The sequence below is a fragment of the Lissotriton vulgaris genome, chromosome 9 (genome assembly GCF_964263255.1).
Source record: "Lissotriton vulgaris chromosome 9, aLisVul1.2, whole genome shotgun sequence".
Lineage (NCBI taxonomy): Eukaryota > Metazoa > Chordata > Amphibia > Caudata > Salamandridae > Lissotriton > Lissotriton vulgaris.
The window spans coordinates 1,178,330,229-1,178,352,355 of NC_141697.1; the positions used below are offsets into that span (position 1 = coordinate 1,178,330,229).

Genomic DNA, 22,127 nt, shown 5'->3' on the forward strand with positions numbered 1-22,127 from the left:
TGATCCCGGCCAGATGCTCCAAGGCTCGCACCCACACAGCTAGCCCTTGGTATAACTCCGAATTAGCAACCCTTAAAAAGGAATGCAAAAAGGCAGAGAGGGGTTGGAGGAAAAACTACGATGCTAATCTCAAACAGGACTATGTCATGCTTCAAAAAACCTACCATCGTAAGATTTGCAGAACAAGGGCGGCATATTATGCCAATGAAATCAGTAACAGCTCTAACACCTCGAAAGCTGTATTTAAAATTTTGTAAGACCTTACCGCAAAAAAAAACGTCAACACCACTATCATTTCTCCTGACCTCTGTAATAATATGGCCAACTTCTTCACTAACAAGATCAAGAAAATTTACGACACCTTTCCTAAAGGCCCACAGCCATTGGCCATCTCTGACCCTACTAGGCCCTCTCTCTCCTCCTTACCTACGCTTGAGCGAGAGTTTCCAAAAAATCTGCAAAAAGATTAAATCAGGCTACCCGGCAGATCCCCTTAAACCGGATACCTTTTGTGAAGCCCACAAATTTATCACTGAGCACATCCGAGAAATCATCAACCTGTCCCTTTCGACCGCCAAAGTTCCCTCCAAGTGGAAGCAGGCCTGGGTTTCCCCCATCCTAAAAAAACCCACTCTAGACCCCTCGCTTCCTGAGAACTTCAGACCCATCTCCCGGCTTCCCTGGCCTGCCAAAATCATCGAGGCACACGTCAACAACATCCTGTCAGACTTCCTCCTCACCAATAACATCTTGGATGACTCCCAGCACGGGTTTAGAGCCGGTCATAGCACCGAGACCGCCTTGCTCAGTGTTTCAGAGGACCTCCGTACCATCCTTGACACCGGCGGTACGGCAGCACTGGTCCTGTTGGACCTTAGTGCTGCCTTCGATACGGTGTCACACGAGGTCCTCCTGACGAGATTGGAGGAAATTGGAATCACAGGGTCAGCCTTGGGATGGTTTAAAGACTTCCTTTCCAACAGGTCTTTTAGAGTCTCTACCCCCCCTTACATCTCTGAGGAACAGAACATTGGACAGGGAGTGCCGCAAGGCTCTTCCCTGAGCCCCACCCTGTTCAATGTATATGTCCGCCCCCTGGCGGAGGTGGCTAAAAGAAATGGACTTGCACTGGTATCCTATGCAGATGATACCCAGTTGGTGGTGGCACTTAATGACAACAGTGGTCTGGAGGCACATCACTTTAAAACAGACACTCACTGACATCACCAACTGGATGACGGCGAATTTTCTTCAATTAAACGCCGGGAAAACTGAGATACTCCTCTTGGGGAAAAACACTTCGTCCTGGGGTGACAACTGGTGGCCGGATGTCCTAGGCCCACCCCCTACGCCTAAGGAATGCGTCAAAAACTTGGGAGTCTGGGTGGACTCTGCTCTAAAGTTCACGCACCACACTAAAAAAGTTGCCGCCACGTGCTTTGGCATCCTGCGTAACATCAGGCCCATTCTGAAGTTCTTTGACTGCCGCACTCGCCAATTAATCGTCCAGGCGACCATTCTTTCCAGACTGGACTATGCCAGCTCCCTTCTATTGGGGGCTAATCTAGCTGAAATCACTAGATTGCAGAGAGTTCAGAATGCGGCTGCCAGGGCTCTGGTAGGTCTTCCGCGCCATTCTTCGGCATCTGGAACCTTGAAGAAACTGCACTGGCTCCCAATGGGCAAAAGGGTTCAGTTCAAAGCATTGTGCCTAGCTTTCAAAATCCTTAAAACCTCCTCCCTCCCAATGCTTCGCCCGCTTTTGTCAGAGTACATCCCTAGGAGATCGCTCCGGTCAGAGGGGCAGCATCTTGCTATCATCCCCCGCACCAGACTGGCCAGAGTGGGCGGCCGTTCTTTCAGCTTCCTGGCTTCCAAGTTATGGAATAGTCTACCTGAAGCTATCCGTGGGATACAGGATCTCCTAGCCTTCAGAAAGGCTGTCAAAACTCACCTCTTTCAATAATAGTTTCATTTTCTGCGCCTTCACTTCACTGTAAACTGTCTGTTCGCAGCGCCGGGACACCCCTTTGCTGGGGCAGCCGTGCGCTATACAAATCACCATAACATTAACATTAACGTTTGGCAGGGGGGAGGGGCGGCATCCACCTGGTAAAATAAGTGGGGGGACGCCGTCCAACCGCGTGGTACCCCGACTCGAGCCCTGCTATCATGCAATATACAGCATAGGTTTGTATTGTATGAAGTCCGCTCCGCAGGTTGCTGCTTTTGACACAGCTTCTTTTGTTACTTGCAGTTCATAAAATGCAATTTGCCCCATATAGCACACTGACAAGTAAACCAGCATCAAGGGGCGGCATGCAGACTGCAAGGCCTGGGTTTAGAGCCCAAATATTTCCCCCCTTGATTTGTCATTATTCTAAGGTTGCTAAAAAGGATTCCTTTCAGTAGTAAAAAAGTCTTAGCAGTACAGACAACCCCAACCACTAGGTTACATTTTAAATCCCGATTTTGCGTTTTTCCAGACTAAGCACTCTTAACATACACCTTCCAGTAAGGACGGCATGCGACTCCTACACCTTTTAACCTTCTCTTCTCTACATTTCCTATAGATTGATTTACACACTTGTATGATATATGTTCTCTGTATAAAGTGTGTGAGTAGGGGAGGTATATAGCACTTTGACACCCTACATTGATATGAGTAATGCTATCAGAGATGTCTAACTTGCGCCCGTGGTTTGGCCATTCCATGGTTACAATATATTAAAAAATTGCTTTTGGGCACTTGGTTGTGCCGCTTTGTTGGAGCACCCAGAGTCAATCAAAACAAGGAAAGAAAGTGGGTCATGGATGGTTTTTGCAAGCACAAACAAATTTCATGGGAACTAATGGAAGTGGCCAAACCCTCACTTAGAGAATAGAGTATTATTCAAGTAACTCCAACAATTGCCCTGTATTTACTATACAGGACTAACGTTTATGAAAGAAAACTGTTGGCAACATTTAGGCTCGGTTCCTTTCGCTGGTTGATATGCTTTGTATTTGTATTTTGTATTTGTATTTCCGGTTTATATAGCGCCAACTCACCAACAGGTCTCAAGGCGCTTTTGACCAAAAGGACACAACATCCTACTCAGCAGGATGACCAGAGGGGAAGCGTGCTTAGGCTAGACTCAAAGCCTCTCTGAACAGAATTGTTTTCAGAGACTTCCTGAAGCGGAATAGGATAGTATTCTTTTGACACTGTTGCCATGTGTCCATGTGATGAGCAATCTAGTCAAACCATTTTACATTTTGTCTTCTTTTGTCAATTTTACCTGCCGTTTACTAGGATGTTTTTATTACCGATACTGCACAGACATACATTTTCTAAGTGAAAGTGACCCGCTTTTATTTACTGCAACTTAACGTTTGTAATGTCTGCTATTCAGTTGCTAGTTTTCTGAAGTGTACTTTAGATAAGAGAAGGAGTTTGCCGTTTTGATAAAAAGCATTTTATTTTCCTTTTAATCATTGACTTTGCATTTCTTTAAATGTATATTGCTGCTTGTAATTTTTAATCATATGGCACCTTGTTGATGCCTCTGGGATCAGAATTCTTGCACTGTCACTTTATTCAATGTAAAACAACAAAATACGTTGTCATTTAAAAATGTGGTCGTTTGTAACTTACAAGACATGACGCACTTGGAACTCGATTCCTTGGTCTGTTACCCCTATAGCTGCAATTTGCACAAGGAACGGTTTCATTTTTAAATATGCCATTGTTATTTATATTTTAATATGTGCATTTAAATGTTGCTTGTTTTTTTCATGTGTATCTTATGATCGTTCTTTGGAATTTTGAATAAAGACAATTTGATTGATTCAGTAATGCTATCAAAGAAATTAAACAAATTAGTGTTATTTAAAACGTCATTAGTACAGTTACTCATACAGATACACTTGACTTAAGTACTTGTGAAGTGATGAACTATGTGCCTTTGTTTCTCTTCACTACATTGGCTTCTTGGTGTTAGGCTCCAAATTGCTCCCAGTCAGGATGATTCGGGAACATACAGCTGACGGCCCTTTAAAGCTGGCCTTTGTTTTGGGCCCAGCTGGAAGTGAATAACTCTCCCAAAACTCTGCCATTAAAACACTGGGCAGGTCATTTGTTTTATATTTGACTTGCACAAAGATTAACTTTAACATCAGAACTTCAATTAAAAATAAAGGAGGAGAAATGTAGGTCTTCAGGGACAAAATCAGCACCAAAAAAAAGACTTCTGGAATAAGAATACCATTGAGAAAGTGCCAGAAAAATGGCTGGTAAAGTGGAAATAAATGTGGATGTTTGTAAAGAGACACTTTGTAACCAAGGACTGCCATTTGCACAATACTTATCAAGCAGATATATTGTTATGTACTCCCTTGGACTATTAATATGGCATTACTAGATAGGAAAAACCTTTACATTTTACACTGGATTTACTCAATAGAAAAATGGGCTTTTCCAGTATTTCACAATACTTTCAAAGACTAGTGATGTGTGCCCCTGGAGTGCACTAAACCTAACTGGAAAAGAACAATCTTTAGTCCCCGAGGCACAACATACTAAACATTCTGCGACCATTAGGTCTGCACTGCTCTCACTAAAGCAAGTCATTTCACCAGGGACAAACATATATATATATATATATATATATATATATATATATATATACACACATACATACATACATACATACATACATACACACACACACACATAAAAAGTTTATAGTTCAGTATTAAAATAATACAGGTAACATTTAAAAAACGAATAGAACACTGAAATTCACTAGTTATAGTTTGCTGAGCTAATTGCTGTTTGTGCCCCAGCCATGCACTGCTTATGACCTCACATTTAAATCACTCATGAGATGTTAGATGACATCTTCCAATGGATGAGAATTTGCTACAAGCTTTTCTTACTGGAAAGTATTCATCAGGGTACAAGTAGGTCCAATTTCCCATAACCTATGTAGTACTAATATGTGTAACCTTTCCCACCAAGTAGAACAAGAGGAATATGAAGCATATCTGTGAAATCACCCACATTAAGTAGCTATTATGCTCTTTTACTGGTATGTTGTTGTGTAATAAACATGAGGACTCTATCTACATTAATGAGATCAGAAACTTATTAAACTGTGGATACCTTTGAAAAACAGTATCTGGTCATTATTTATCTTACTGATATATGCCTGTTAAATCTGCAGACATAGAATTTTAAGAGAACGGCTTCACATCTATACATTAACCAAGGATAAAGCAGAACTACCAAGCCATATGAACAACCCTCCGTAATACGTAAAAGTACCATACACATTCCTGAAATTATCAGACTGGTGTGCACTATTTTAACAATTCTTATAGTTATATTGTGACTTGAACCTTCTTGTTAGTGAGTCACACACAGATTTTACAACAATCTATAACATGTCAGACTTTTCACTGAATGTATGAAAATGTAGATCTTCTCTTTAGAAGTCTTCAGTTTAGATAGAAATGATTGATGCACTACACATATATCTCGAACGTAAATGTTGCACAGCAATCCACAGGTGAATAACGTATTGTAAGGAGAAGCTTTAGATTTTCGCACTTTTTGGAAAAAGAACTTTGAAGTAACCAAAAACCTCTTTGTAACATACATCTACAATGCACACTGGTTACGCTAAGTTTCTACCTGGTTTAAAAATGAATTACTGTTTGCTGTTTAAAGTTCACTGGTAGCTAAAAGGTGCACAATATAACTTACCATACTGAATCAGACTTGTTTCCAGTACTGCACGGTTTCTATTTCGCTTGTGCACATAAAGTCAGACTATGCAGAATAGGCAGCAGCTTGGAAGAGGTCATCAGTGATGTCAACAATCATGTCATCGGAGAGGTCAGTGATGTCATTCAACATGTCACGAGTGATGTAACGTGTAAGGTCACAAGCAGTACATCGAGGGCACACAAGTTATAGACGGCTGACCTAATTATAACTACACAGTGCAAACCAGCACCGAGTAATAGAATTCATAATGCCTTCCAATCCATCCCAGGGTTGGTAGAAAGTCCACTCCACGAACATTGACAACATGTGGCGAACAGTCTGATGGTCAATAGTGCCACATGCCGCAGAGACGTAAAGCAGAATCATAAGGAGGCAGACCTGGTCAGTCATGCATACTGATTGTTCTACAGCTTGAAGAGTGACTCTCCGTCTGTTCTTATGTTCTCAAACCACATTGATACCCTTTAAAATGAAGTTCTTGATTCACAGCCACTCTCCCATAACTGGAAAAGGGCGAGGCATATATACATAACACGTTAACAATCCATGAATTGGACAGCAACTTTTTTTTTTTTTTTTTTTTTTTTAAGAATTTCATGTCAGCATGAGGAGGGTGTGGTTGGATTAACTCAAAACCCGAACGCATAACTCTCCCTGCTGGTCTCCCATCAAGGGATCCGGTTTCAGAAAAGACAGCAAAAAAAAAAAACAACCAAAAAAACACACCATTTAAACTCTGGGTATGCCACATTCAGCTTTGTGGGGCTTAGGGCACACTTAGATTTCAAACTCAGACACATTTTACACAACCAAGAACCATGAAGCAAAAGCACGACAACCTATAGTTGTAAAATCTAACTTCACTGCAGCTCCAAAGGTAGGAGAATCAGAGAGATAACAGAAGTGTATATGATAAAGGTTACCTTCAAGGTAAATTGGAGCACCTCATAAGATGTGTAGATCCAGACAAAATATGCAGGCTACCGGTGGGTTAGCACTTTAATATATTTCAACAACGACTTTAATACCTTTATAAAATCCAATGTCTTTGGCCCACCATTTGCCAAGGACAGCACAAACCTATAAAGTAAAAGGTGGGCCTTTCAGACATGAAATGTTTCTTTCCTACCCTTGTACAGACCAGAGGGTGGTGTAGGGCAACACCTGTAAGAAAAGAATGAGCATCCAGTTCACCGACTAATTTGATACGATTAAGATATGGTCCAAGTAAGCCAATGAACACTGACAAATGGCGAGCATCTCAGAGTACGTTTTGAGTTGTCTGTATCCCAGACAAACAAGTACTGTTATATTACTTCACACAGGCAACATTGGCTCTTAAAAAGCAGGCAGCTCTACCCAAGACCACATCTTCTCATATGGACTTTCATGCCCGGAAGAAGTTGCCCTATGGCAATATAATGACCTATCATAGCAAAGTTCCATGGCAAAAGGTACCACAGCATGCAATCTGTAAATCAAATAAAATATAAAGCCATTTCCCCTATATCATTTTATGTTACCGGTGTCTTCTACCCAACACTTTTGTCCTTCTGGTTAAATCAAATTCAGGTTTATTTACTGATTAACGAACTCAGGTACCTTGCCTAACAGGTGGATCCTTGTAATCATACTACCGTTCAATATCAGCTTGAGGAACAAGTGTTACAAAAGAGTAAAGAGTAAAATAAATGAAATCTTAATACCCACTCTACACCTTGAGGAACAACCCCGCTTCCCCGCGTTTCTTTTTTATGCACACACTTCTTTGACCGAAACACAGATTCACAATATGGACTTCACTTTCAATACTGAATGGCTTCAACACGACTTCTTTCTTCAAAGGAGGTCATAATAGAAATTTTACCACAAAAGATAGTAAGTACAAAACCTTTGCTAATTAAGACATCTGCCTGCACCATTTCACGATAACACCCACTGCCAGTTTGCCCCATTGGCCACATGTGGACAATAAAGAAATCAATTGAACTAACCTATAACTTAAATCTAACAATATCAGTCCCTCACTACTTGTGACACCAATTCCCACAGAAACTGTTCTGTAAGTTCAATGTCAATGAGAAGTATCTACTGAATTAACAACTCTCATTTATAGATGTTTCCATCCCAAGCAGCCTAACAAACATCACTAAGTGAACCCAATATTTGCCTGCTGTTCATTCATTGATGTTTTTTTCTAAATCTGCCGGAGAGGGCGAAGACCTTTTCATACCCGAGGAATTACCTCGAAATCAAATTTAGGTCTACTGAAAATCTAAAGTTCAGGACATCTCAGAAACACCGGTTCAGTTGATGTATAAAGCCACAGATCCCTTTTGAGCCTCCGTCATAAAATCCAAGAATTAAAAGGCCACCCAGCTTGCATTGTTTGCAGTACTAATGGTCTTATGTATCGATTCATGCACACCATTCAGGATGTTCCCTCAGGATTCAAGTTTAAACAAAACCATAGGGACAAGTGGGTATTACTTAGAGAAGCTACCCCAGTCCTCTCTCAGAATGTAAAAGCTGTTCTCATGTTGGATCTTAAAAACATGCTTTCAGCACCACCATGTTTCATCTCCAGCACTACTGCTACCAACTAATTTTATTGGTGCTTCCAATGAATAGGTACTGAGCATCTGCACTTCCTTAATTTATAAAAGAGTGTCCCAAATTCTTACGAAAGGACCGTGCCTACACTTCTCAGTAGAAAAACAAGTACCTGCACATTTAAATTTCCAATGCACGCAGTAGACTGCATACACAACTAAAATGAATGCAGCGTCTCAGAACACACATGGATCATGTTTTTCCCATCCAACATGAGCACACAGAATAAGTTTAATAAAAAAAAGTTGTTGGTAGAACTTTGCTGTGGAATTACTGATGTTTCTAGCTGGAACTAAAGTCTACACAATTCGAAAAGTAGACCGATAATTTGATGGAGCTTTCTTAGATATGTAGTGGTGTCAATGTGTTTTACTCTGCTACTAAAGTAATACATTTTTACTAAGAACACTGGCCTGTATTTTTTTCCCCAACAGCAAAATGCATTCTGGGAGTTGTAGTCCTCGCTCACTTGGGATTATTCAACTGAACACACCTTTGCCCTCATCTACGATTCAGTGGCTGTATTGTAAACACCTCGATGGATGGAGGACATTGTGTCTAAAACAGAAGACATGAGCACACTTGCTTTGTACCATTTATTGCTCAATGTTCACAACCACTTTATTATTTACCATTCACAAAGACGATTACTTTTGGCCCCTCACAAACAAAATCATTCACTTTTTTTTCTACACTGGTTACATGCCAACCAAGAGCGTGGGTTTGAAAGTATATGTTGCACGTTGACAAAGCTCCAAGCGAGGAACAAAATGAAATTGACGTAACTGGAGATCAGAAACCCTCACTGGCCCCCCGAAGCTTATAAAGAAGCTAGCTGCCAACAAGTCAGGCCTGGGAGCGGACGGACATGTCGGCAACAACTGTTCACAAACGAACCACACGCAGGACGGTGTAGGTTTACAACAACCACATCACGAAACCGAGGCCCTGCATCTGAGAAGGGCTGTCCGTACACGGTCAGGTCAGAGACAGGCTTCGGGAGTGTATTTTACAAGGCCTGTGATAACTGGACGAGAAAGGCTGGTCACCATTAGAAACCATGCAAATGGACGGCGGATTATGATTGGACGAAAAATGGTGCTTGGCTCTTTATGGAGCTGAAAGAAACAAACACTCAATTCAGTAGTTATTCCATACCCAGAAGCATAAATAGAGGCGCATGGTGATTTTTTTTAAAGACAGCAAATAGATAATTATTCGGTCTGAAAAACCATGATCGACGCCTCCCCACACCAAGCCTACAACCCCCAAGCAACACCAAATGCTCGCGTTGCTAGGTGTCAGTGGCCATTTTCAAAATCTGGGTTAAAATCTACTATTAAAGAAAACAAAACCACTCCGATTCAGCATTCTGTGAAATTATGAGTACAAAGTGTGTCCAATTTCGATTGGCCTGAAATGAATGAATCAACAAAAGATATGTCTTCAAAAACAAAATTGAACAAGTAAACATTTATATACAAGCTTCTGAATTTACAGTCTTAGGCCACGCATGTACGGGGAAAAATGGTGGAAGCTTATGGAGGCATGCATTTCAAATATTTCTGAAGAGTGAACCTCACATCAAAAAAACAGGACTGTGAGGAAAGAGCAATCATGTATGAAAAACTCAGATACAATGAAGTGACCAAGACAATAAATGTAGGCCATATGCAATCACAAAAATGTACTACATAGGCCTAATACGAGTTTGACGGTCCTCCTGTCGGCCCGCCACTGCTGCGCTGACAAGAGGACCGCAAAGCCCATTGTGCGCCCACCCACCAGATTGCGACTATAATCCATGGCGGGCGGTGCTGAGGCTGTCTCACGACAGCAGCTATTTAATACTCATAGGAGAGCCGTAACAGCAGACCGCCGCCGTGACAGCACCTGCAGCATGTTCCTGCACAGTGTGGCATGCACCATGTTGTGCATGCCATGCCGCGCAGGAACAGGGGGTTGCAATTCCAGGTGTGGGGAGGGGAGGGACACAACATGTAAAGGACAGTGGAAATGAAAGTCCGAATGTGCTCGGCGGCACCACCAGCATATTCCTAACCCTTTCTGATGCACAACCACCGCAGGATCCTAGCGGAAGTCCAACCACCACACTCCTAATACTGCGGTCGGACCCACAGTGGTAGTGGCGGTCGGCCCACCACTGCGAGTATAGCGGTCCTGTGGACTGCCGTACTCGTGATAAGGCCCCATGTCTTCTATCAAATTTATCTAGCTTTTTTACATTATGACTCTTTAGTAGGTCTCATCTCTAGGAGACCTGAAAAGGCACCTTCACTGAGGCAAAAACTGAACCCTGTCCTAGGAGCAGGACTGGAAGACCAGAAATTATGGACTTACTAGCTAAAAGTAAGTTTTATTTTCACCTTTCCACAATCCTTTAACAATCTACATTTTTAGTGAGCATTGGCAATTCCAATCGGTCTGTCTGGCTTATGAATGACCGTGGCTCTTCAGAAACTCAAAGTCATCATAAGTGCACTCATGCATCCATTCATTGCACCCACTTACCCATCCATAATAAGACCCACTATCTTGACAAGCATATGCACAATTTATTTAAAGAACAAAACTAAAAATAAAGAAAAATGCTTCTGCATAAAAGTGGTGGGTATGTGCTTAAAATAAAAACAATTATTTACAATGCACAATAGTATTTCAAGATGGGCGTTTAGTAAACATCGTAACCATCTTGAAATAGGATTGAGTTTAAGAGTATCATGCAAGTCTGGGCGGTGAACTCCGCTCTGCTTGCAGAGTTTTCTGCACTCCGCGTTACACAAAGCTCGTGGAGTTCAGAAAAACTCAAATCAGCACAGCTGAGGTTTCCCCCCCCTCCCCCTCTCTCGCTATAGCCAACGCAAGTTGGCGAGCGAGGAAAATCCTCCTCCTGGCGAGATTTCTCAACGCGGGTGGTCAGATTTCTCATTGCAAGTGGTCAAGTATGCTCATGACAGTTCGCGTTGGGAAAGCTGCCTCTCAAATAAAATCAGCTCGAGCGGCCGAAAGGCATGCGCTGTGCATGGTGCCATTTGCGATGATTGCACAGTGCGGACAAGCACCTGGCACTGAAAATCACCGAGAACGGCATTTATCTAACGCACTCCGCCGCTTGCGGAGCTCCGTGTGGCGCAGCTGAGTTTTTTTTTGCACTTCAGACCTACTGCATAGAGCATACTAAGCAGATCAGAACTATTTATTTTGAAGGTTTTATATAGCGCGAACAAGACTCTTTGGAGTATCAGAGCCGTATGGCCTCCGACAACATTTTCTGTTTAACATTTCCCAATAAACCAATCAGACCTACAGCATTTACAATTGCCTGGTCACTAAAAACAGTACAGGCCTACTGTAGTTAGTGTAAGCATTCCCAAATACAACCACCAGGCATACAGTCATAGAATACAAAAAAAATAAAAAAATAAAAATGAACAGAGCTACTGTTCGCAAAACACACAAACCCTCTCAAGAGGGCCCAGCATGCATTATCACAGTGAAAATTACATTGCACCTCCTAAGAAAAAGGCTTGCAAGGATCCTCACATGGCAAATCTTCTACAACTAGGCTCTGTTAGAGGGGGTAAACAACAGCCTTGTCTACTATGTTAATCTATGAGCTCCCATGCCAGTATACAGCCTTAAATTCTGTGTGATACAAATACAAAATTAAAGGCCAATTACCTGTAACCGCGGTGCGAATTCCTCTGCGGTGCTTTGATCGAGTGGGTAGGGCCGCATCGGCCAACGGATGTGTGCAGCAATACCAAGGTAGAGCTCGCAACGGCCGACGGGCGCAGCGAAAGGGCTAATACATGCTAGTGATAATAAATGAGTTACACTTACTACTTTTGTCGTAGTTTTCCATAATAACAGATCAGACCATGGACAACATAACATTTCACAACGAACCAATCATGCTTATAATCTTAATCACAGGGTTGTCCCCATCTACAGCTAATGCCTGTGTTGAGCATAAGCTATCCTATAAGGCAGCCACCAGGCACACAGTCATAAATTTAACAATATGCCTAAAATTAGGAAAACAGTACGCAACCCCACCTAAAAAAATAAAAAATAAAAAAAACATTCAGAAGGAAAATCCCTCAGGGTTTGTCAGGGTGATAATCCATGCCAAAACATTAGCCCTTGAGGTATCATAAAACTTAATACCTGCCTTTACCCTGCCATCCCTAAATGAGTGGTACTTTTAACATATGCTTTTCACAATAAATGTCAGCATTAATGCCTTTAGGATAGCTTCTAATAAGACACAAAACCGGGCCTATAGCCTACATAATTACTTTGTCACCATAACCAACCAATAGAAAAAACTGCAATACAAGCATCTCTTGTAGTGGAAGCACACAACTCCCGCCCAATCAAATGCTGTGCTCAAGGTATCAACAAGTGGGCTGAGCCAAAGCACCTCTCAGTGGTGATTACCTTGTTAACCGCGGCGGCCGAAATTTGGCCGTTTAGCGGAGTGGACGGGGTTGAGTTGGCCAACCAACGTGCGCAGCACTACGGAGGTAATGCTTGCGATGGCCGTCAAATCCACGCAACAGGTTAAAAAAAGCTCTCTGATCACATAACGTGTGGAAACAACAGCGCTATCATGCCAGACCTAATTAAGAAAGTTCTGTATTATTAGTGCAGCGCTTCATCTCATATCCCACTAGCGATGCTGGCCAATATTTGGCAACCCACTGTTAAGTTAGAGTGTTAATAAAGCGCATGGCTGCCCCAGCAATGGTCGTGCCAGCTCTAGCTTCGGAAAAAAGGAAGATTGGTAGAAGAACAGAGGTTAGACAGAAAATAACCAGGTCTTCACGGCCCTTCTGAAAGCCCAGTGATTCTGAATGCACCTTATGAACAAAGACAAAGAGTTCCAAAGGATGGGAGCGTTCGCAGAGAAGGAGCGCCCTCCAGCTCTCACTGTGCCTACATTTATCAGTGGTGAACAGGCTAGTGGGGGCTACAATTTCCATTCACACCTACACCTGCCCCGCATATCTTATAAAGGACACTGGCTCCAATTTTCAGTCTCAAACCCCACACACAACCTCCCAGGTTTCACTCAAACAGATTGCCTCCCATTTTCACAACTAAAGTGCTACCAATTAGCGAACCACTCATTTATTAAAGGGACACCTTCCTACTAGAGTCAAAGGCATTTTCCTCAAACACACCCCTTCCTGCACACCCTCAAATCCATAATTCCTCCTAAACATGCTCATTTCCATTGCCAGACCCAAGCTTCCTCCTTCCCAGTTACCCTTCCCATGATCTCAACCCTTCCCTCAGTTTATTAGGTCGAGGACCTAAAGGCTGTGCTTGCGCAGTATTTGGTTGGAGATTTAATGTTTTTGAGACGGGGCTTGAACCCGCCTCTCTCCTCCATCTCTCCTCCGTTGGCTGGCTTCCAAAACGGAGGCCAGCCATTGAAGGAGAGGGGATCACTCCAATCAAGCCCCGTCTCTTTCGGATTTGGGGGTGTGTTTTTTGCGTTCTTTCCACCTGTGACGTCATCCGTCACTCAGAACGCCAAAAACACGCCCCCGAATCCGAAATTTGCAGGTGTTTGCGGCCGCCATTGTTGCCCGGAACAGCCTCGCTGCCACTGGAGGCAAGGTTTCTTCTGACCCTGATTGTGCCGTTTTTTCAAGTTTGTCGTCTCCTTGTTTTCTGCTCCTTTTCGGGTTTGGCTCTGACAGAATCCCTTTCACGTCATCATTAGCGCAATGATAACGGGTGTAAAGTTCGCTTTAATTGCTAGGAAACGACAGCCGGCCTGGTATGCAGTTTCTTCAGTCAGGGTTATGTCCAGGGCTTCTTAAGAGACGGCGGAATCACTTTAAAGTTGTAATGAATAAGTTATGGGCGAAGATGTTGTTGCTGCTGCCGGCACAGGACTAGCCTCGGGGCCTAACAACTCGCCGCTCTATAATGGTGCAAGACGTGTCCGCTGGGGCTGATGGGAGCGAAGCTGGGTGTACATTGGGGGAAGGCTTTCATGCACCACCGGCCTCGCTGCCGGCCCAGACGGAAGTCCGTGATTGTGTCTGGACAGTGCGTCTCTCTCCCTAAATGATAATTTCAATTTGGAGGCTGGGCGGGGCCTGCAGTAAGCGCTGCACATCCCTTCTTAACAGTGCCCGAAGTGAATAAACAAAAAGTAAGGGAACGCTGATCCGGAGTAGTGGGGGGCGGGGGCGAGATCAGCGAGTGTGGGGGGCGGGATCAAACAAGATGGACGTCGGGGGTCAGAAATATAGCTAAAAAGAATTATATGTCCTCTATTTGGGTAGCCTTTCACTTACAGGTAACAATTTACAGGTAACAATCAAAAAACCCTCCCTCCTTGAGCCCCCCTTCCAAACTGACAGCCCCAGCAAACCCCCGCCAGCCGGCTGCCCTGCCCATCCCCCCCAACCGCTCTCTCCTTCATGAACCGCACTGCAACCCCCCAGGACCCCCAACCTCACCTCCATCCAGTGGGTGAAGAGCGGAGCAAGAGGCACACACGCGTGAAGGCGACAACAGCAGAGGAGGAGGGAACGTGGAGGGACACTTTGTATTCTGCTCCCTGTGTTTTGGTCGTCAGTGCGACAAATACAGCACCTTTCTGGGATTCGCCCTTCAGCTTTCCCATTTATGTGTGTGTTATTACAGGTAGCGCTATGTGCTGATTTCGGCGACTTCAAAGCGCCAACTAAGGGCCCATGGACGTGTACTCTTACCGTTTGTCCCTAAAACGCACTGAAAAGACGAGAGAAACACTTTCTTGACGAATATTTACACTTGGGCAGGAGGGTCAACCTGCAGCACAAAACTACATGAAATCCGCATCCGTTCCTCGGAGTGGACCACCGTCGAGCGCCTCGAAGACTTCCCTCCGCTGGTATGTGGCTGTGCATCCGCCTCCAAAAGTTTACCACATCGGGAAGGCGAACGCCGGGAATAACAGATGATGAAGGCGAGATGCCAGTTATTCTAAATTGTGCTAAAGTGTGTCAAGCACATTTTTGTTCATGTTCGCAAGTGAATGCCACACCCAATGAGAAGAAGAGTAGTCATTCTAACTCAATAAAAAATCAAATAAAGCCCTAAAATTAACTGGAGCGCGTGTTCGCCTTCATGCAATATAACCATTAATAAGATGTACAATTAAAGTGATAATGTTATCACAACCTTTTATTTTCCATTAATGTAAAAAAGATTCTAAATGATGTTTTTGTATTTTTTTTTGCAGTGGCATAGGCTTGTAAGGGATGTCTTGGGTAATTCCTTTTCGTATTCTGGAAATAAATATTTCCAATTGATATTTTTATATAGTATTCAAGCCTCACTTTGCATTTATTCTTTCCCCTTCTTTCGTTCGTTTTTTTTACTTCTTTCTTGTGTTCGTTGAATTAAATAAATTCAATACCGACCTGCATTAAAGTTGTATTGGGGCTAATGCTGCAACTAGTGTTCTTTCGTCCCCAGTCTTTCTTGTTTCCAGTGTCTGCCATTAAGTGTCACCCCTTCTATTAGGATCACCTAGACAAACTTCTTTCCACGGTCATAACGAACATTCGGTGAAATATCCCCTGATAACAGGCTCATCAGTGGTAAAAGATGGGAGGAAACACTGTCAGCTTTTGTTTTATTAGACTTGTAACGACCGGGAACCTGCGTCTGCCACCCAGCAACAACCCAATGAAAAAGAAAAAGCATTTCCTGATACGCACCCCACATACACCGATAGTCCACATGTACCCGGGCACTGTCGGCATGCCAAAAGCCAAGCATTACACGTGACACTACGCATTTTAGTACACTGTGCCATACCAGCAAGCAGAGGAAAATGGCCTGGATTTGGCAAGTGTTGGTCTGTGGGGATTAAGGATCGCCATCCGCAGGACTCTTTAGCTCCTCTCTGGCGTAGAGTCTCTTACCACCTTCCCTTGTTTTAAGAAAAAGAGTGCATGATACTGGAAAGAAGAGGTATGGGCCATACTGGGAGGGAGGAGGAAAAGACAGGCACTTGGGAAGGGTAAGAAAGATACACGTCGGAGGAGAGGAAATTACAACAAAGTATGGGAAGTTGTAGCGCCATCTGGAAATGTTTGGAGACAGAACAGCACTGAGAAAGAGTGAGACACAAATTAAGAGTGAGGTGGGAGGAAAGACGTCAGAAAATGGGCACTATTAGTTTCATCTCTATACAGTGTGTCTTTGGTGAGATGCTGGAGCAAGGAGGGAGTGTGAGAATGAGAGGGGGACTAGACATGAAGGAGGGAATAGAAACCAAGAAGAGAGGTGGAACAAAACAATAACACAACGGAGAAACGACAAAGCACAGGGGGCAAGGAAGCAGATTCTTCCAGGAGAAATGTGCAACTATCCATGAAAACCAGGTAACTTTAAGCAGAACTGACGGCATGTGCTTTAGACCTTTGTTTTGAAGGTGTTGCATTCCTTATTAATATCAGAGTCTCTTTCATAGAGTTTGGTTGAAATTTGTGTTGCTTGAATAAGGTTTGATCCTGTGGTATACTCTTTGAGATGTAGTGTCTTGGCGTTCATTTATGACACGCTGGCTCAGCAGCCACTGCTGCCAAGACCTGTCCATAATCTGGCGGTCACCGGATAAAATCTTGGTAGGGCCTACTCTGTCTTTCAGCCATCTGAGCACACAAATATTATTGTTCCCTGCTTGTGCCTCTGTTACCTGTTTGTGCCTCTGTTCCCTGCTTGTGATGCTTGTGCCTCTGTTCCCTGCTTGTGATGCTTGTGCCTCGGTTCCCTGCTTGTGAAGGTGTGCCTCGGTTCCCTGCTTGTGAAGGTGTGCCTCGGTTCCCTGCTTGTGATCTGGTTTTTCGTGCCTCTGTTCCCTAGGGCGTTACTGGGCAGAGAGCTGTGTGTGTGTGGGGGGGGGCTCTGTGTGTGTGTGGCTCTGTGCGTGTGTGTGTGGCTCTGTGCGTGTGTGTGTGTGTGGCTCTGTGCGTGGCTCTGTGCGTGTGTGTGTGGCTCTGTGCGTGTGTGTGTGTGTGGCTCTGTGCGTGTGTGTGTGTGTGGCTCTGTGCGTGTGTGTGTGTGTGGCTCTGTGCGTGTGTGTGTGGCTCTGTGCGTGTGTGTGTGTGGCTCTGTGCGTGTGTGTGTGTGGCTCTGTGCGTGTGTGGCTCTGTGCGTGTGTGTGTGTGGCTCTGTGCGTGTGTGTGTGTGGCTCTGTGCGTGTGTGTGTGTGGCTCTGTGCGTGTGTGTGTGTGGCTCTGTGCGTGTGTGTGTGGCTCTGTGCGTGTGTGTGTGGCTCTGTGCGTGTGTGTGTGGCTCTGTGCGGCTCTGTGCGTGTGTGTGTGGCTCTGTTCGTGTGTGTGTGTGTGGCTCTGTGCGTGTGTGTGTGGCTCTGTGCGTGTGGCTCTGTGCGTGTGTGTGTGGCTCTGTGGCTTTCTGTGTGTGTGGCTCTGTGTCCGCGAATACTCTACTACTCTCTAATGCTCACCTATTGCCATTGTAAATGGCAATACCATTTATTTTTTTGTGGGTGGCTCTGCCTGTGTGAGGGTGGCTCTGCCTGTGTGTGGGTGGCTCTGCCTGTGTGAGGGTGGCTCTGCCTGTGTGAGGGTGGCTCTGCCTGTGTGAGGGTGGCTCTGCCTGTGTGAGGGTGGCTCTGTGTAGGTGGCTCTATTTGAATGACTGTGTGGGTGGCTCTGTATGTGGGTGTAAATGCAATAGGTGATGCATATGCGAGCGATTAAGCTTTTGGCATTGTAAATGACAATGCTATTTATTTAGGATTAAAAAAAAAAAGTCATAAGCAATGCCAATAGCTCTACCTTTATTAATGCAGAGACCATTGCATTGTAAAATGCTTGTTAGGGAAGTTTTATATTAGTTGAAACAAGGACCCAGAGGACATTATGGTACCTCCCAGACACATCTGATGTAAATAGCAGTAGGAGTTACAATTAGTAGAACATATTACAGTGGTGTGGTTACAGGAGGAAAGCCGTGGAGTTTAACATGTTTGATACACTAAATAAAAGCATTTGGAACACTCACTGGGGAAAGAGGGGAGGTTTAAACATTACCTAAACTCAAGCGCATATTCTGAATTGTAATTACCCTTGCGCCACTCAATGTAACTGCTTCAACAAAGCTGTAGATTTTACACTTTAAGAAGCAAATAAACACGACCAGCGAGCTGAGAGATTAAGCAACATTTCATAAACCAAAATCCAGTAACAGACTTTCTCTTCTAACATTTATGTACCAAGATCAACAGGAAGATGTACTGGAATGGTAATGTTGGTATTTTTCAAAGAGGTCGCATTTCAGCAAACACTTAAAGGGACTGGTGACGTCAGTCTCAAGGGGACAGACAACTAGAAAATGTCGGGACTTTGGTGCAAAGCCTGAGAAAGCTCCAAAAGAGGAGGATAACAAACTTTCCTGTTCGCCAATCGGAGACGGGCAGTTTATTTTTGAAATAATTACTATTTTCCGTTTATCGAGGGATAGAGTCATGCACATTAGGTGTTCTGTTTTACAGAAGCATCTCACCTTACAAGGAGAGAGAGAAACTTTGTTTAGTTAGACCACAGCCTTTTAAACAATACGAAACGCAAACAAGATCAAATAGTGAAAACATCAATTTCTACTACATAATAAATATTTAAAATACAGTACATATTAAAAGAAGGTGACGCCCTCAGGACCTACAATTAATTAAAACACTCTAAATAAAAAGGACAATTCACATTTTATGGGAGTCCAATAAACAATTAAAAATCATTGCCCCTTCTACAGTTTTTCCCTTACAATGGGGCCATTTTAATGATGAGAAGACACGTGGGATACATATGGACATATTAGCAGGGGTGAGACTAATCGTGCGCTAGAGAGCAGAACAGCCTTGAGACAGGGCAACATGGCCTGTTTATGGACTAAGATGAAAAGGGCATTAGCATTAAGTCAAACCCACATCACAGCCTCACACCGCATTTTGCCGAGTTCTCAAGTTTAGCCGGTCCATTTTTTAACTTGGCTTACTGGAATTTGTCGTCCTGCTTATGCCATCATAAAACAAGGACTACATATCCCAGAATGCAAAGCAGGGAAGAGCAACTCACGCACCGACTCCGGGAAACTTGAGAGCACTGTCCTTCCCAGACACACCCCTCCTTTCAATCTCTCACGCCCTCTTTTACGGTCCACATCCTTCTTTTAGTGTTTCTTTCTCTCCTTCTCAGTCTCACACCCTCCTTCCAAGAACCTCCAATTTCCTAGTTTCACACGCCGACATTCCCACCCATCCCTTCCTGTCCAAAAAGGGCGTCCACAGTCAAATCAGTGCTCCGAGTCCCACACCCTCTCTCCGCGTTGTGGTCTTTCCTGTGCATTCCACAATTGCCTTCGTCTCGGGTGGGCTTAAAGGCAGCGCCCACGCGGCAGGAGTATAGGGGGCAAAGCAAATGAACTTAGCCGGTGTGGGGGATGGGGGGGGGGGGCAGTAACCACGCGGGATGCCACCCGTGATGGCATTTTTTCTAAACTCCGGGAGGAGGTGGGGGAAATTTTTCGAGGGGGGACTGGGGGGGGGGGGGCGTGCATTTAGGCGAGAGCAGTGCACGGGCGGGCGTGTAGGGTGGCGGGTGGTTGTATCTCCTACCCTTCCATGGCTCCGGCTGCTCCTCAGATCCTGGTTCCTCGGTTCCAGACAGTCCCTTCTTTCCTGACCCGCTGCTTGTTTGTCTGTTTCTCCCTCCTCCGAGCTGCAGAAGAGAGAGCCCTGGCGCCGCGCCCTCCCTCAGGGAGGAGCCAGGAAGCCGGCCCTCCCTCCCCCACGTCCGTAGAAGGAACCCCCCTCTGCCTGAGGCAAACACTGGAGTCCACCCTTCACCTCCCTGGAGAACACTCGTATTTCATTCACTCTGTGCAAATCCGGAAGAATCAACTCTCTCCCCGCAGCAGACGCCCCACAGACCCCCGACAAAGCCTATCCGATCCCTAACTCTGTAGGGTACTTTGGGGCTTGTCAGGCGCACAGCTGCGGAAGAGACCTCATGTTATAACTAAGTAGTTCTTCTATCAGTCCTGGTATTAAGCCCCACGACGCGGTGCATTCTTGGACTTGCACTATTATGTTTATTTATTTATTTATTTATTTATGCGTTTTTATATAGCGCGGGCTTTACCCGAAGGTGTCGGGGCGCTTCACAAAAGGAACAGTAGAGAAACATGAGGGAAAATGACAAGTCAGCATGTTACAAGAGCAAACGTTACGTTACATAAGGCAATAGTGACAATTGCGCATGTATCAAGAGCAAACAAAATACAAGAGGTAGCAAACAATACGTTACAAGAGGAAAGAAAGTGACGTGGGTATGTTACAAAAGTGTACAAAGTACACATAGAGGTATAATACTGCACTAAATGGCAGATACTCAAAACACAAGAACAAACGATCGGTACGTTTTACTCCCATTCATTCACCCCTTCCACCGTAGGTTAAGGCTTGGCATTCCAGGAACGCAAGGATGCTGGCCAAGGCAGCTCTCGAGATGCCCAGAGGGATGGGCAGGGCAGACTCGCAGCATTCTTTCTCTTTCTGCTTCGAAGGCGGTTGCACTCCTACATAAGTAATGCTGTGATTACTTACCGGTAATAACATTACTCTGAGGTCTTCTCTCGCCGCGATGAATCACACAGTGAGGCTCCTGTGCCTCTATTCACAATCTTTCCAACGTAAAAAAAACCTCCTCACTTCCTGTTCCGTACCAAGCGCAAACACCACCCAGTTGGATTGGTCGATAGGGCATGAAGGAGAGCCTTATTCATCACAACGAGAGATGGAGTCAGAGTAATGCTATTACCGGTAAGTAATCATAGCTTTACCTTCTTGTCCCTCTCACCGTGATGAATCAGATAGTGAGATGTACCAAAGCCACAAAAGGGACTAGGCCAACTGCAGAGAAAAATGTAAACACACAAGTAACCCACAGGAAACCAGCAGGGCACAACACAGAAGCCAGAACTGCAGAACTCGACAAGTCCAGCACCCCTGGAACCCGATGTAACCGAAAAAGGGACACAAAGGCAAAAGGCACCACCCAAGTGGTCGCTGGACTGATAACCTGCAAAAGAGGCAGCCCAGAGCAGCCCCCAGAGGAGCAGAAAAACCAAACTGCATATAGGTGAGCAGAAACACAGACCAAATCCACCTGCTCAAGGACCGAGTGGAAGGCAAATCCCCCCTACTGGGTGGGACCTCGGCTAAAAACAAAGCGGAAGACTCCAGAAACTCCATTACCTGGATCTGATAAGTGAGAACTGGCCACCGCACATCCAGGAAATGAAGCAGCACCACCTCAGGAGAAAAGAGATCTGGATAAAAACACCGGTAAAAACACAACCAGCCGACGATGAAACAACAAAGTCATTGTGACACAAAGCCGGGAACCTAATGAAGACCAAGCCTGGCCACGCAACAGCCACCAGAAAAAAAACCATCAAGGTCAGAAGGCATAAACCCACAGAAGCCAGCATATCAAATTGAGGAGCCGCCACATCAACAGCCAATCCTAAAATGGACGCCCCACCTGGGGAACCGGAAGGAGACTTGAACCCGGAAAAAACCCAGAAACCGGACCTTGATCGCCCACCAGACCCCGCCCGAGGGAACGAAAAAGAGGAAGTACTTCCCTTGGCAACAGAAAAGTGGCAGGACACAGAC

At 44.6% G+C, this 22,127-nt stretch overlaps 1 protein-coding gene across 1 annotated transcript in view; it reads right to left on the minus strand.

The window, feature by feature from the left end:
* LOC147692973 (protein SSUH2 homolog) overlaps positions 1-20,339 on the minus strand; it is a 233,669-nt gene extending 213,330 nt beyond the window's left edge. The window contains exon 1 of the mRNA XM_086939221.1: positions 20,064-20,339. Coding sequence (XP_086795347.1) covers positions 20,064-20,071 — 8 coding nt within the window. The 5' untranslated portion in view covers positions 20,072-20,339. The remainder of the gene's footprint in view (positions 1-20,063) is intronic.
* Between the last annotated feature and the right edge of the window lie 1,788 nt (positions 20,340-22,127).